The sequence below is a fragment of the Mirounga leonina genome, unplaced genomic scaffold (assembly GCF_011800145.1).
Source record: "Mirounga leonina isolate KUSES-001 unplaced genomic scaffold, KU_Mleo_1.0 Mir_127, whole genome shotgun sequence".
In the NCBI taxonomy this organism is placed as follows: domain Eukaryota; kingdom Metazoa; phylum Chordata; class Mammalia; order Carnivora; family Phocidae; genus Mirounga; species Mirounga leonina.
In genome coordinates, this window is record NW_023270316.1 from 80,299,143 (window position 1) to 80,314,620 (window position 15,478).

The 15,478-nt window shown below is 36.3% G+C and overlaps 1 protein-coding gene across 2 annotated transcripts in view; it reads right to left on the bottom strand.

The window, feature by feature from the left end:
• Positions 1 to 15,478, bottom strand: part of RNF17 (ring finger protein 17) — a 154,751-nt gene that overhangs the window by 46,563 nt on the left and 92,710 nt on the right. The window contains exons 23-26 of one of the 2 annotated variants that reach the window (XM_035003771.1): positions 8,412 to 8,502; positions 7,321 to 7,436; positions 5,401 to 5,690; positions 3,462 to 3,625 (exon numbers count right to left, since the gene is read on the bottom strand). In XM_035003771.1, coding sequence (XP_034859662.1) covers positions 3,462 to 3,625; positions 5,401 to 5,690; positions 7,321 to 7,436; positions 8,412 to 8,502 — 661 coding nt within the window. Of the gene's footprint in view, positions 1 to 3,461; positions 3,626 to 5,400; positions 5,691 to 7,320; positions 7,437 to 8,399; positions 8,503 to 15,478 lie in introns of both variants that reach the window. The other variant, XM_035003770.1, reaches the window with a different exon arrangement.

The window sequence follows — 15,478 nt, forward strand, 5'->3', positions numbered from 1 at the left end:
AATACCATACTGTTTTGACTATTTTTTTTTTGAGATTTTGTTTATTTATTTACAGAGAGAGACACAGTGATAGAGGGAACAGAAGCAGGGGGAGTGGGAGAGGGAGAAGCAGGCTTCCCGCTGAGCAGGGAGCCCGATGTGGGGCTCGGTCCCCCAGGATCCTGGGATCAGGACCTGAGCCGAAGGCAGACGCTTAACGACTGAGCCACCCAGGCGCCCCTGACTAATTTTCTTCTTGATAGCTGGACATGATATACTATGTAAAAGAGACTGCTATAAATAGGCCTTTAGTAATGTGTTAGTAAAGTGTGAAGGGAGGGGAAGTGTTCTGAAGCCCTAGGATTAGGTCTTAGTCTTTTAGTGACCTTATGACTCTAGATTGTAAATTTCACAAGTGTTTCTCAGTTTTGTTCTTCTCCTCCTTTCAGTATGGGAGAGGATGGATAGACTGGGCTGGAGTTGGGTATTTCCTTTTTTCCATGTGGAAGACTAGAGTTAACTGGAATTGGGTATTTTCCTTTCTCCTAGGTCAGTTAGGCTGGTGATATCCTAGCTGATTAGGCCCTGGTTAACTAGTTTTCCTGAGGGCAGGCCTTACAAAAAAACCAGAATGCTCTGGCATATTTCAAAAGCTCCTGATGACAGAAGTATGAGGGGATTTTCTTTCTCTATATTTATTGTGAGAATCAGGTTGAACACCTGAAGGTAAATGCCACAGAATTCTGGGGGGCCTTCCTATGACTGGGCCTCTCTGAAATTTTTAACTTTCAGAGCTGTCCACACTGAGTTTCCAGCAATACCTCAATTCCAGTTCCAGTTTTGAGTTTCTGCTCCTATAAGCTGTGACTCCCTATATTTGCCTGATTCTAATCTCTGGAGCAGTGGTTTACCTTGTATACTCCCTCTGTTATGGATTCGAGAAGAGTTATTGATTTTTCACTTTGTTAGCTTTTTACTTGTTAGAATAATGTGGCAACTTCCAAGCTCCTTACAATTGCAACCAGAACCCAGGAGTCCTCAACAGCCTGTCTTTGAAATGCTTTATGTATTTATGATAATTCAACTTCTAAATTTAGTAATAAGGAATGTCAATAAGTATTTCTTTTGCCCCAATGTAATGAAATTAACATATCACTGTTTAATTGGGTTGGTTTGGCAATCAACATTTTAAAAAATGAAACAGAACTGAATGAAAGGTATCTGAGTACATCACAGGTAGTTAGGGTGAGTACAGTTTAAGATAATATTTCTTTTTTTTTAAGATTTTATTTTTAAGTAATCTCTACACCCAACATGGGGCTCAAACTCACAACCCTGAGATCAAGATCTGCATGCTTCACCAGCTGAGCCACCCAGGTGCCCCTAATGTAATATTTCTTCTTTTTTTTTAAAAAAGATTTTATTTATTTAATAATAAAAAAATAAAGATTTTATTTATTTGACAGAGAGAGAAACAGCAAGAGAGGGAATACAAGCAGGGGGAGCGGGACAGGGAGAAGCAGACCTCCCGCAGAGCGGGGAGCCCGTTGCGGGGCTCGATCCCAGGACCCTGAGATCATGACCTGAGCCGAAGGCAGACGCTTAACGACTGAGCCACCCAAGCGCCCCTGTGATAGTTCTTAATGCAGATCATAGGATAAATTTTGAAAGGTATCAGGTTAAGGAATGAAAAATTTAGGGGCGCCTGGGTGGCACAATCAGTCAAGTGGCTGCCTTCGGCTCAGGTCATGATCCCAGGGTCCCGGGATCGAGCCCTGTGTTGGGCTCCCTGCTCAGCAGGAGCCTGCTTCTCCTTCTCCCTCTGCCTGCCACTCTACCTACTTGTGCTCTCTGTCTCTGTCAAATAAAAAAAATCTTAAAAAAAAGAAAAATTGATTGTGTATACTTGAAATGTAAAATAACCTTAGGAAAAAAAAAGTAATGATTAAAATATCAAAGTACTTTTAAATAAAATTTTAAAACAGAGATCTTTGTGTGAGAAAAAATAAAGTTCACCACCATCTTATTTACTTGGATCCTATATATGTAAAGTTCATGAATTATGATGACTTAATACAAATTGGATTTTAGTTTACTTTTATATTAAAAAGAAAAGGGGTTACCTGAACAATTCAAATGTATGTGAAACCTGACTCATTTGCATTTAAATATATGAATCTTTAAGTATCCTTATGCTTAATACTGAAAATCTGAAACCATTTTACTTCTATTAAAATCAGTTAAAGCCAATCCAGCCGGAGAAGCACATGACCTAGATTGGAAATTTAGGGATCTGATGAATGGATATGAATTCCAGCATCACTACCCACCGATATTGACCTTGGTGACCTTGGGCATGTCATTGGATCTAAATGTTAATTTTCTTATTAGTAAAATGGGAATAACCTACTTCTATGATAGTTGGAAACAAATTATAAAAATATGAATGCACACATGTCAAAGAAGCTTAAAAACCTAAAGTGCTATGTAATTGTTAGGTATCATCATCAAGTAGGTAATAAAATTCTTGTTCAAATAGAAACAAATGACTTTTCTTAATTTTTCCTCCCCTCCTAAAACTAAAAGTCTCAAGTGCTAAATGTCTTATGAAGTACTTTATCAATTTCATTGCTTTACTTAAGTCACTGTAAATGGAGGTATTTTCATCTATATTTTTATATACAGAGTTTTTTCAAAATATACAATTCTTTCTGAAGATTATGTAGGAAACTCAAGTGAGTACTATCTCAGTATTCTGGAAAGGTAAATTAACTTATTGTTAAAGGGTAAACTAGCTGGGCTGTAAACAAATTTGCTATGGAAATATAGAACATATTGAAAAACAAGTTGTTTTACTTAATACTATATGTACAAATAGGGCTGCCAATTACAAATAAGTGGTACCATTAAAGTACCAGAGGCCAGATCCCTACCTGGAAATGTTTTTTGGTTATTCAAGTTAATAAATATACTTGAAGATAAAAATTCTTATTATTTAAAACACTGCATTTTTAAAAAGATTTTATTTATTTGAGAGAGAGGGAGAGAGCGAGCATGAAGAGGGGGCGAGGACAAGGGAGAAGGAGAAGCAGACTCCCTGAAAAGGGAGCCCGATGCAGGACCCTGGGATCACAACCTGAGCCGAAGGCAGAAGCTTAACAGACTGAGTCACCCAGGCATCCCCAAAATTCTTATTTACTTATTCATTTATTTATTTTTAAGTAATCTCTATACCCAATGTGGGGCTCAAATCTATGACCATGAGATTAAGAGTTGCACACTCTACTAACTGAGACAGCCAGGTGCCCCCAAAATAAGAATTCTTGTTACAAATAAATGTGTAATGTATCTGACTGGTCTTCCTACAAGACTGATCTCATTAATACATGTTTTAATCAAACTTTCATATATTTATACTCTAAAGATCACTTAACATTATAGCATTTAGCCTTAAATTAGTCATAAAAGAGTATGAGACTCACCTTGATAGTGCCGCCAACAACTTCCATTACCTTGCCTCGATACCACATAGTATCTGATCCTCTTACTGCGCAGGCTTCTCCCTTTTTCCAGAAATAAGGCTCCAAAAGACCAAGGCATTTTAAATTACTTTGAATTTCATTCATCATTTTTATTAGCTCGAATTCTGAAGAAATTATTTAAAAAAGAGAAAATTTAGGAAGAATTTACTACCATTTTCAATACGAAATCGTCAATAACCTTTAATTTTACCACCTAGACAACAGCATAAGGAATTAATAGAGCTTTAATAAAGATCTAATTCAGTCAGGGCGACTGGGTGGTTCAGTTGGTTAAGCATCTGACTCTTGGTGTAGGCTCAGGTCATGATCTCATGGGTCGTGAGATTGAGCCCTGCCTCGGGTTTCACGATAGTACATAGTCTCCCTGAGATTCTCTCTCCCTCTGCGCCTCCCCCCATGTGCGCACGTGCACTTTCTCCCTCTCTAAAATAAATCTTTTTTAAAAAAATCTAATTCAGGGGTGCCTGGGTGGCTCAGTCATTAAGCATCTGCCTTTGGCTCGGGTCATGGTCCCAGGGTCCTGGGATCGAGCCCCACATCAGCCTCCCTGCTTGGCGGGAAGCCTGCTTCTCCCTCTCCCACTCCCCCTGCTTTTGTTCCTTCTCTCGCTGTATCTCTCTCTGTCAAATAAATAAATAAAATCTTAAAAAAAAAATCTAATTCAGTCAGTAGCTTCTATATGTTTCAAAACATACTACTACTAACATGTAAATAACTATTCTGATCTCTGATTATAAATGCAAGCATTATTTTGGGAGTAAAGCATCGTTAAAAGCTCTAAGCACATACCAGATGGCCTAATATAAAAGAACTACCACTTTAAGATTATGCCATTTTGCCAGCATACCTAAGTAAAATAGAACACAAGTCAGGTGTTACTTGATGCTTAGATAGATACAGCATAATGCTGGGATATAAAATTAAAATTCTAATGTTGCTACTTACTGCTAATTGGATCATCATTCCCATAGTAAATACAAACCCCATAATAGATACCACTGAAGACAAGGGGTGGGGTCAATTACCATAACAGTTCTACCACTTTAGTTGTGTGATTTTGGGTTGTTCCTTTACTTCCATAAGCTTCAGGTTATTCTATAAACCTGGTATAATAGAACTTATCTCCATTATCAATATTGTGGGGGATTAAATGTAAAACATCCAGAACACTGCCTGACAACATAAGGGTCAACCAGTTTTAGCTATGACTATATAAAGGTCAAGAAAATTTCTGGATTAAGTATTACTCCAAGAGGTCTCAACCACTGTTCACTTCTAGAATAGCCAATTGCACAGATTTATTTTTGAATTAAGAAACAGTATTTAGGAGGTCAACAAATGAGACAAAAATTTCAACAAATTCACAGCCATCTATCCATAGGTGGACTTACTATGGAGTTAATGGAGCTTTAAGACCCACGAGTGCTAGAGTTACTGTCAGTTATAAAGTATTCTAGACACACCCAGGTTGTAGTAAGGAGATACTGTACATAAATCCCAGGAAGGACTTGAATATTCTCAAAGGGCCCCACACTCCAGTCAGTCACTGTGATTTCTTTCCTCATTCTAAAGGAATATAAACTTCTGTATCTTTTTTCTTAGAGAGCCTCCAAACTTGTATTAAGTGCCTGGTCTTACAACCCTGGAACCACCTCCATCCTTACCTTAGGCCCAGTGTCTATTCCCATAAATGATTTTTCATTTCAATAAATGATTTTTGTGTGAAAAGCACTTTGCTTATTTCATTTAACCTCACAACAAACCTGTGAAAATGAGGTTAAATCTTGCCCAAGGTATTTCAGCCTATACCTTACTAGAGCACTGGAGCTGCTAGCTACTCCTTTTACTGATTAATTCTACATAACACAAAACATATTACCTGACAATTTGGGCACTACAAATATAGTTCCATCGTTGCCAATGCAGCTGACAATTGCCTCAAATACTTTCATGTTAGGAATAGCTGGTGGTTTATAGCATCCAGTGGTTCTTGGTTCTGGAATTTTCTGCTGAAATTCAGACACCCTGTATTCACTAATAACATCAGCAGCTTTTTTGTCAGGGTCAAAGTTAATCTTAATACACTTAGTAATCATTGAATCTTCTGGTTCCAAGGGGATTTCCAGAGACTTCTCAGATGATGAAGGACTGTTATTTAATTTTTTAATTCTGTAACATCCAAAAAATATTATATCTAAATATGAGCAAATAAAAACATTCTGTAGAAAACAATATAAAAACAGCCCTTCAAATATATTGGAAATTTAAGGAATATATTTGCTCTAGTCTAGGATATATTAGTCTAGTTTGTTACATAAAAATGACCATAATTTAGGTTATAATAAAAATTATTTTAAAATGTAAGTGAGCTTGACGAGAAAGAGAGTAATAAATTTCACTTAAATGTTTTAAATTACTATCTCATATTTACATGTTACTGTCTTAAAATCTCATAATAAGTGTATCACCAGTATTGTATAATTAACTAGATGTTAAAGGGAAATACAGCATCTTCAGGTTGATTTTAATGTAGTCCACAGACAGAACATGCACATGTTCTGTCAAATTAATACAAGTCCCTTAAAAAATATAGTACTATTGAGAAAGTGGTAATATGTTATATTCATTTTTTTTAACTTCCTGTCATTCCCTTCCAGTTAAAAAAAAAGTTATGCCTACTATAAAAAAAATCCTAGGAGATATTAATATTGTTTATTTTAGTAGAATTATAGCAGACTTTTGTTTCTTCTACTTTCTTATATTTTCTTTCAAAAGGAGATAAGCATTTATGAAATAGCTACATAATTCTTCAACTAAGATCGTTCCCACTTGGTGCCCAGCCTTGAGATAGCTAGTAGTTTTAGTGCTGTAAAAGCAGTAAAGAACATCACAGTGGCAGATGTTAACAGTATTACCTTGCCTAGCATTTTTCATTTTAACATTTATCAAGGAATTGCTTTAGCCTAAAGCCAGTGAACCTGAAAAGAGACACATGCAGGACATCTATACACAGAGCATAGCCAAATGCCAATACCTAGGCAGTTAAGCCAGCATCTATCTACCATGCTTAGCCAACTACTTCATGTCCCATTTTACTTCTGATTTCTCATTCTCCTTCCATTCCATCAGGATTGCAGTCCTAGTCCATACAAGGTAATATATAATAATGCAAGATAAAAAAAGAAATCTGGCCATGTATGGTACAAAGTGGCTACTTGGAATATGTGTTTGCAATTCCAATATACCTTACATCCAGAAGGAAAGAAATAAGAAGAGGAAGCTAGGGCTATAGCAATATCCTAATCCTTTGCCCCTTGGACAAATGGTACCTTAAACCACAAACTTAGTACCTGAAAGGTCTTTAAATGTAAATATTATTCATTACTTTTCTGCTATCCATTTCTGTTTCACATAAACACATTTTAGTATATACCTACCACACTTTCCAACATAAAGCTTAAAGATTTATGTCTAAGCAAATGGTGTCAGAGGGCTCAGATCTGGTAACCACTATGCAATTATCTTTTCCTTTGGTTTAGAGTATAAATGCCAAAGCAAAAGGGAAAATACAAAAGCAAAAATGTCAGTAGGGATTTAAATATACAAGAGCTAATGTGCTTGAATAAAGAAATTAGTAATCCTGAATGAATTTCTCAACTGTCTCCTCAAGGTTAGTTTATAAATCATTAAGAGGAAACAAGATGAAATTCAGGTTTGAAAGCACACAGATATGAAAACGAACATAGGCAAATAAGAAGCCTTCATTATAAACTGATGTTAAAAAAAAAAAAGTCTATACCTCCTTTCTCTCAAAGCCAAACCCTTTTTAATCAAATATTTAGAAACATCGACACGCTCTCCTTTTTCATCTCTGCAGAAAATTTTCACAGGTAATGGCCATGTTGTATTGTTTTCCTGCAGTGATTTAAGAGCAGAGTAAATATGAAACATTAAAAGGAAACCTTCTTATAAACAACATACTTTTTACAGGCATTTCCTCCACATTTATTTATCCACGCCAGAAAAATAAATTTCCAGTCAAGTAATTTTGATATCTTATCAGAAAGAAAAAACATGGAAGAGAGTCAAGGGGGACAATTAGTTTGTGAAATATGTCAGGAAGACTTCTCTGTCAAGGTGAAACTTACCAAAAGGGTGGATGTGTGTAGGGGAAGGTCAACTGAAAAATTTTTTTTCAGCCCACAATGGGCTGGGTAAACATTGGTTACAAATTTCTCTATTATCCTAAACTCTTGGCACATTACAGAATTGAAATGTATTTTCCCAGGTGTGTCTTGTGTGTGTGTGAAAAGAAAGGAAGGAACTGCAAGACCTATATTCTGCTTCAAATGGGATTATGAAAATGGAGAAGGTACACAAAGAAAAAGTAACGTGGACAAATTACTTATCCAAGAAAATTGTAATCATTAATGCAATAAAAAGTATCAAATTGGAGTAAAAAAAGAATATTTTTAAGTGTTCTGAAAAAATATATCCTCTTCTCAAACCCATACTCCTACAAACACACATTTTTTTTATGACATAACAATCAATATGATTTCACTAGAAGCCTAACTTCTCAGTTTGTAAAGAATAGCAAAAGGCTTCTGCAATGCACTCTAGCATACATACATTCTGTTTTTTTTAACATGCAAATGATCAACTCAAGATTATTACTTTAGAAATGTTTTGATTAATTCATACAATCATTATGGGACATCTATTATCAAAAACAGGTGTTTTATAACAAAATAAGACAAAAAAAAAAAAAGGGCTGCCAAAAAAATCCAAAGAGTTTGCTGTTATTTTCTCAACAATAAAATAAATTATAGAAAACATCAATGAAATATTCATTACATATCTATTGTAATTGTTTACCCCACTACACACCTGTAAGATTATAGTTGCTAAAGCTCCAGTCAGGTACAATGAAAGACAGTCACAAGCTGTAGCTGTCCACTTGTCACTCCCACCAGTTGGTCTATAACAACAACAGACAACTTGTTTTGTAACAAACAGCATAACATATAGAAATATAAAAGAACCACTATATGTATACAGTCATATATATATGAACAAACTACATATGTAGCAAGAAATCAGTTGAACTTTTTGTTAACATGACTTCGTGTTATTTTCACAATTTTCTTCTGTGTTTTCATATCCTTTTGTTCTTTCCTCTATTCTACTTATGGACTATATCATATGCTAACTTATATATAATTGTTCAGCTATACTGAGAAACCTTAAAAAAGGTACATTTTAAGTATTTTTTTTTACATAAAATGTACATTTCATACATGCTGACTAGACTATAAAACTCAGAGAGCAGGGATTATAAATATTGACAGATCAATGAAAAGCTGAGTCTTCAGTTTCATCATCTATTTTAGTTTGCAGAATTGAAACTGAGTGACTTTCTAACCATCAAATCCACCTCCAAAGAATAAGAACTAATACCACTAAAGAGATTACAAGTATCATAATGCAGGCTCTGAATGCTCTCTAGACATGGTTTCTAGATCTGGAGTTTCATTGCAGCTGACCCACTGAGTAAATAACCAGTCTGGCCAATCTTTTCACGTTAAATGGTTTATATGAATGAACTAACAAAATCAACTGTGCATGTAGTTTGACCAAGTAGGATTCAGTAAATGTGCTACACTTATTATTTATTAAGAAGCCCAAACAGTGTTATGATTTAAGAAGCTTAAATTGTCAGTGACTCCTAGAATGTTTTTTTTTATTATGAGGGTATTCAGATAAAAATTAGTGTCAACAATAAGATTCTACCAGATCTACTATGAATATACGTTTTGTAACTTTTAAACATCTTTTTTTGACGATTTTATTTATTTGTCAGATAGAGAGCACAATCAGGTGGAGTGGCAGGTAGAGGGAGAAGCAGGGTCCCTGCTGAGCAGGGAGCCCGATGCGGGGCTCGATTCCAGGACCCTGGGATTGTGACCTGAGCCAAAGGCAGATGCCTAAACAACTGAACCACCCAGGCGTCCCTAACTTTTAAACATCTGAAAGTACTAACAACATTTAAAAAAATCTTTAGTCTGTATTCATAAAACTGTATGTTTCAGTTGGGAAAAATGAAAATGGAAATGGATAGTGGTAAAGGCTGCACAACATTCTGAATGTACTTAATACCACTGAAATACACATTAAAAATGGCAAATTGTATGTTACGTAAATTTTCCTAAAATAAGAGATTTCTCAGAAGAGTGGTAATAGCAGTAATTAGAGCTCCAATTCTCAATTCAGACCTTGTTTATAATCCTAGCTCAACAGTTAACAGATGCATTACTGTGGATAATTATTTGACCTCTTGAAGACTCAATTTCCTTATCTATAAATAACACCTTATCTATAGCTTTCCTTATCTATAAATAATACCTTATCTATAAATAATACCTTATCTATAGCTTTAAGGTTTATTATGAGGATTAATTAAAGTAATGCCTATAAGGTAATTAATACAGGGTCCAGAAGTAGTTAAGGTTATTAGATTCTTGAAATAATGGTATTCCATTAGAGTCCAAAAGCTGTAATCCAAGGTGTGTACAGGAACACATTCTCTACATTATTGGATACAATTAAAGGACTTATAGAACTCTGTTCAATTGTTCTGATTGAACTGTTCAAGGTAGAAGTGAAAACTAGGATAAGATTTTTATAGTATGTCAGCTGGAGATTTCCATTCCGGGGCATTAAATTCTTTCAATTGATAGAACAAATTTGTAGATATGGTCCCACAGTCACTATTAGTAATCACAGACAGTGGGAGAGGTACCTGTAAGATTAGAGAAATGTTCTGTGCAAACAGGTGGATTATGGAAACTACTACTATAAGCTCTTCAAGGACATTAAATAAATGGTTTACCAGTAATTAGAACAGAAAGGGGTCACTAGAACAAAGTGTCCTATTGGGGAGACCAATCTTAATGCCATGTAAGGAAATACTAGTGGCTGAAGCTGCCTGATAAAGAAACAATCTCCTTTGAGAGATACGCTTCACAGCACTGAAGTCAGAAGGTCTTGAATGTTCATTTATTAGGGCTGGTATACAAAGAATTACTGTCATGATGCTTCTAATATCTTTGAGTTCCAAGTCTAAGATTCTATAATTCTTTTATTTTTATTAAAGTATAATTAACATACAATGTTATTCTAGTTTCAAGTGTACAACATACTGATTCAATAATTCCATACATTGCTCAGTGCTCACGAGTGTAAATTTGTCACCATACATTATAACATTATTGACTATATTCCCTATGCTGACAACTTTTCATCTCCATGACTTATTTATTTTATAATGGTAAGTTTGTACCTCCTAATCCCCTCTATAAAATTCTAAAATTCTTGTTACTAAGAATTACATTTTCATGGATTTCTCAATGAAGAAAGGTCCCCTAAAAGCAGGAAATCGCCACTTCTGTACTTTTCAAACAGAAATCCAATAATAGCTGTCCAATTTCCTTAGCACCATTTATTGAAGAGACTGTCCTTTTTCCTTTGCATATTTTTTCCTGCTTTGTCGAAGATTATTTGACCGTAGAGTTGAGGGTCCATATCTGGGTTCTCTATTCTGTTCCAGTGGTCTATATGTCTGCTTTTGTGTCAGTACCATGCTGTCTTGGTGATCACTGCTTTGTAATATAGCTTGAAATCAGGCAACATGATGCCCCGAGCTTTGTTGTTCCTTTTCAACATTTCCTTGGTGATTCAGGGTCTTTTCTGATTCCATACAAATTTTAGGATTCTTTGTACCAGCCCTTTGAAGAATGTCATTGGAATTTTGTCATGGGATGGCGTTGAAGGTATAGATTGCTCTGGACAGCAGAGACATTTTAACAATGTTTATTCTTCTGATCCATGAGCATGGAATGTTTTTCCATCTTTTTGTGTCTTCTTCAATTTCTTTCATGAGTGTTCTGTAGTTCCTAGAGTATAGATCCTTTGCCTCTATGGTTAGGTTTATTCCGAGTTATCTTATGGTTTTTGGTGCTATTGTAAATGGAATCAATTCTCTAATTTCTCTTTCTACAGTTGCATTGTTAGTGTATAAGAAAGCAACTGATTTCTGTGCATTGATTTTGTATACTGCCACATTAGTACATTGCTGTATGAGTTCTAGTAATTTGGGGGTGGAGTCTTTTGGGTTTTCCACATAAAGTAGCATGTCATCTGTGGAGAGAGTTTGACTTCTTTGCCAATTTGAATACCTTTTATTTCTTTTTGTTGTCTGATTGCTGTTGCTAGGACTTCTAGTACTATGTTGAACAATAGTGGCGAGAGTGAGCATCCTTGTCGTGTTCCTGATCTTAAGGGAAAGGCTCTCAGCTTTTCCCCATTGAGGATGATATTTACTGTGGGTTTTTCATAGATGGATTTTATGAACTTGAGGAATGTTCCCTCTATCCCTATATTCTGAAGAGTTTTAATCAGGAAAGGATGCTGTATTTTGTCAAATGCTTTTTCTGCAACAATTGAGAGGACTACATGGTTCCTCTCTCTCTTAATATGTTCTATCACATTGACTGATTTGCGAATGTTGAACCACCCTTGCATCCTGGGGATAAATCCCACTTGGTTGTGGTGGATGATCTTTTTAATGTATTGTTGGATTCTATTAGGATTTTTTGAGAATTTTGGAATCCATATTCATCAGGGATATAGGTCTGAAATTCTCCTTTTTGATGGGGTCTTTGCCTGGTTTGGGGATTAAGGTAATGCTGGCCTCATAGAATTGCGTCTGGAAGCTTTCCTTCTGTTTCTATTTTTTGAAACAGCTTCAGTAGAATAGGTATTATTTCTTCTTTGACTGTTTGGTAGAATTCCCCAGGGAATCCATCAGGCCCTGGACTCTTGTTTTTGGGAGGTTTTTGATCACGGCTTCAATCTCGTTACTGGTTATTGGCCTATTCAGATTGTCAATTTCTTCCTGTTTCAGTCTTGGTAGTTTATAGGTTTTCAGGAAGGCATCCATTTCTTCCAGGCTGTTTAATTTATTGGCATATAGCTGTTGATAATAATTTCTAATAATTGTTTCTATTTCCTTGGTGTTAGTCGTGATCTTTCCCCTATAATTCATAATTTTATTTATTTGGGTCCTTTCTCTTTTCTTTTGGATAAGTCTGGCCAGTGGTTTATCGATCTTGTTAATTCTTTCAAAGAACCAGTTTCTAGTTTCGTTGATCTGATCTACTGTTTCTGGTTTCTAATTCATTCATTTTTGCTCTAGTCTTAATTATTTCTCTTCTAATGCATAGCTTAGGCATCATTTGTTGCTTTTTCTCTCGTTCTTTAAGGTGTAAAGTTAGTTGGTGAATTTGGGATTTTTCTATTTTTTTGAGTGAGGCTTGGATGCCTGTGTATTTCTCCCTTAGGACTGCCTTTGCAGTATCCCATAGGTTTTAGACCAATGTGTTTTCGTTCTCATTGGTTTCCATGAATTGTTTTAAGTTCTTCTTTGATTTCCTGGTTGACCCAAACATTCTTGAGCAGAGTGGTCTTTAGCTTCCAAGTGTTTGAATTTCTTCCAAATTTTTTCTTGTGATCGAGTTCCAGTTTTAAAGCATTATGGTCTGAGAATATGCAGGGAATAATCTCAATCTTTTGGTATCAGTTGAGACTTGATTTGTGACCCTATATGTGGTCTATTCTGGAGAAAGTTCTGTGTGCGCTCGAGAAGAATGAGTATTCTGTTGTTTCAGGGTGGAATGTTCTGTATATATTTTTGAGGTCCACCTGGTCCACTGTGTCATTCAAAGCTCTTGTTTCCTTGTTGATTTTCTGCTTAGATGATCTGTCCATTGCTGAGAGTGGAGTATTGAGGTCTCCTACAATTAATGTATTATTATCAATATGACTATTTTGGTTAACAGTTGGCTAATGTAGTTGGCTGCTCCCATGTTGGGGGCATAGATATTTACAATTGTTAGATCTTCTTGTTGGATAGACCCTTTAAGAATGATATAGTGTCCTTCTGTGTCTCTAAGTACAGTCTTTAGCTTAAAATCTAATTTGTCTGATATAAGAATTGCTAACCAGCTTTCTTTTGAGGTCCATTGGCATGGAAGATGGATCTCCATCCCTTCACTTTCAGTCACTTTAGGTTCAAAATGAGTCTCTTGCAGACAGCATATGGATGGGTCCTGTCTTCTTATCCAATCTGCAACCCTGTGCTGTTTTATGGGAGCATTTAGGCCATTCACGTTGAGAGTGATTATTGAAAGATATGAATTTATTGTCATCATGTTGCCTGTGAAGTCCTTGTTTCTGATAGATGGTCTCTGTAAATATCTGTTCTATATCAGTCTTGGGGTCTTTCTCCTTTTATAGAACCCCCCTTAATATTTCTTGCAGGGCCGGCTTAGTGGTCACAGATTCTTTCAGTTTCTGCCGGTCTTGGAAGCTCTGCATCTCTCCATCCATTCTAAATGAAAGCCTTGCCTGATAAAGTATTCTTGGCTGTATGTTCTTCTCATTTAGTACCCTGAATACGTCTTACCAGCCCTTTCTGGCTTGCCAGGTCGCTGTGGATAGGTCTGTTATTCTGATGTTCCTCCCTCTGTACGTAAGGAATCTCTTCCCCCTAACTGCCCTTAAGATGGTTTCCTTGCTTCTAAGATTTGTGAGTTTTACTATTACATGCTGGGGCACTGGCCTGTTTTCCTTGATCTTGGGAGGGGTCCTCTCTGCCTCTAGGACACGAATGTTTGTTTCATTCCCCAGCTTAGGGAAGCTCTCAGCTAAGATTTGCTCAAATATATCTTCTAGTCCTCTCTCTCTCTCTCCATCCCCTCAGGGATCCCGATAATTCTGATATTGGAACGTTTCATGGTGTCACTTATTTCTCTAATTCTGTTTTCATGGATTTTGAGTTGTTTCTCCCTGGCCTCCTCTTTTTCGTTCTTTTGTATCAATTGGTCTTTTAAATCACTAATTCATTCTTCTGCCTCGCTTACCCTAGCTGTTAGATCATCTAAATTAGATTGGATCTCATTAACAACATTTTTAAGTTCTGCCAGTTCAGCTTTCATTTCTGCCCTTAGAGACTCCAATCATTTTCTCCATTCTAATTGGACAGCTCTATACAGAAGAATGAAACTCGACCATTCTCTAACACCATTCACAAAGAAAAACTCAAAGTGGATGAAAGATCTCAACGTGAGACAGGAATCCATCAAAATCCTAGAGGAGAACACAGGCAGTAACCTCTTTGACATTGGCCTCAGCAACTTCTTTCAAGATACATCTCCAAAGGCAAGTGAAACAAAAGCAAAAGTGAACTTTTGGGACTTCATCAAGATAAAAAGCTTCTGCACAGCAAAGGAAACAGTCAACTAAAAAGAAAGGCAACCCACAGAATGGGAGAAGATATTTGCAAATGACACCACAGACAAAGGGCTAATATCCAAGATCTGTAAAGAACTTCTCAAACTCAACACCAAAAAAACCCCCAAATAAACAAGTCAAAAGATGGGCAGAACACATGAACAGACACTTCTCTGAAGAAGACATACAAATGGCTAACAGACACATGAAAAAATGTTCATCATCATTAGCCATCAGGGAAATTCAAATTAAAACCACATTGAGATACCACCTTACACCAGTTAGAATGGCAAAATGGACAAGGCAAGAAATAACAAATGTTGGAGAGGTTGTGGAGAAAGGGGAACCCTCTTACACTGTTGGTGGGAATGCAAGTTGGTACAGCCACTTTGGAAAACAGTGTGGAGGTTCCTCAAATAATTAAAAACAGAGCTACCCTATGACCCAGCAATGACACTACTGGGTATCTACCCCAAAGACACAGATGTAGTGAAAAGAAGGGCCATATGCATCCCAATGTTCATAGCAGCAATGTCCACAATAGCCAAACTGGAAAGAGCCGAGATGCCCTTCAATAGATGAATGGATAAAGAAGATGTGGCCCC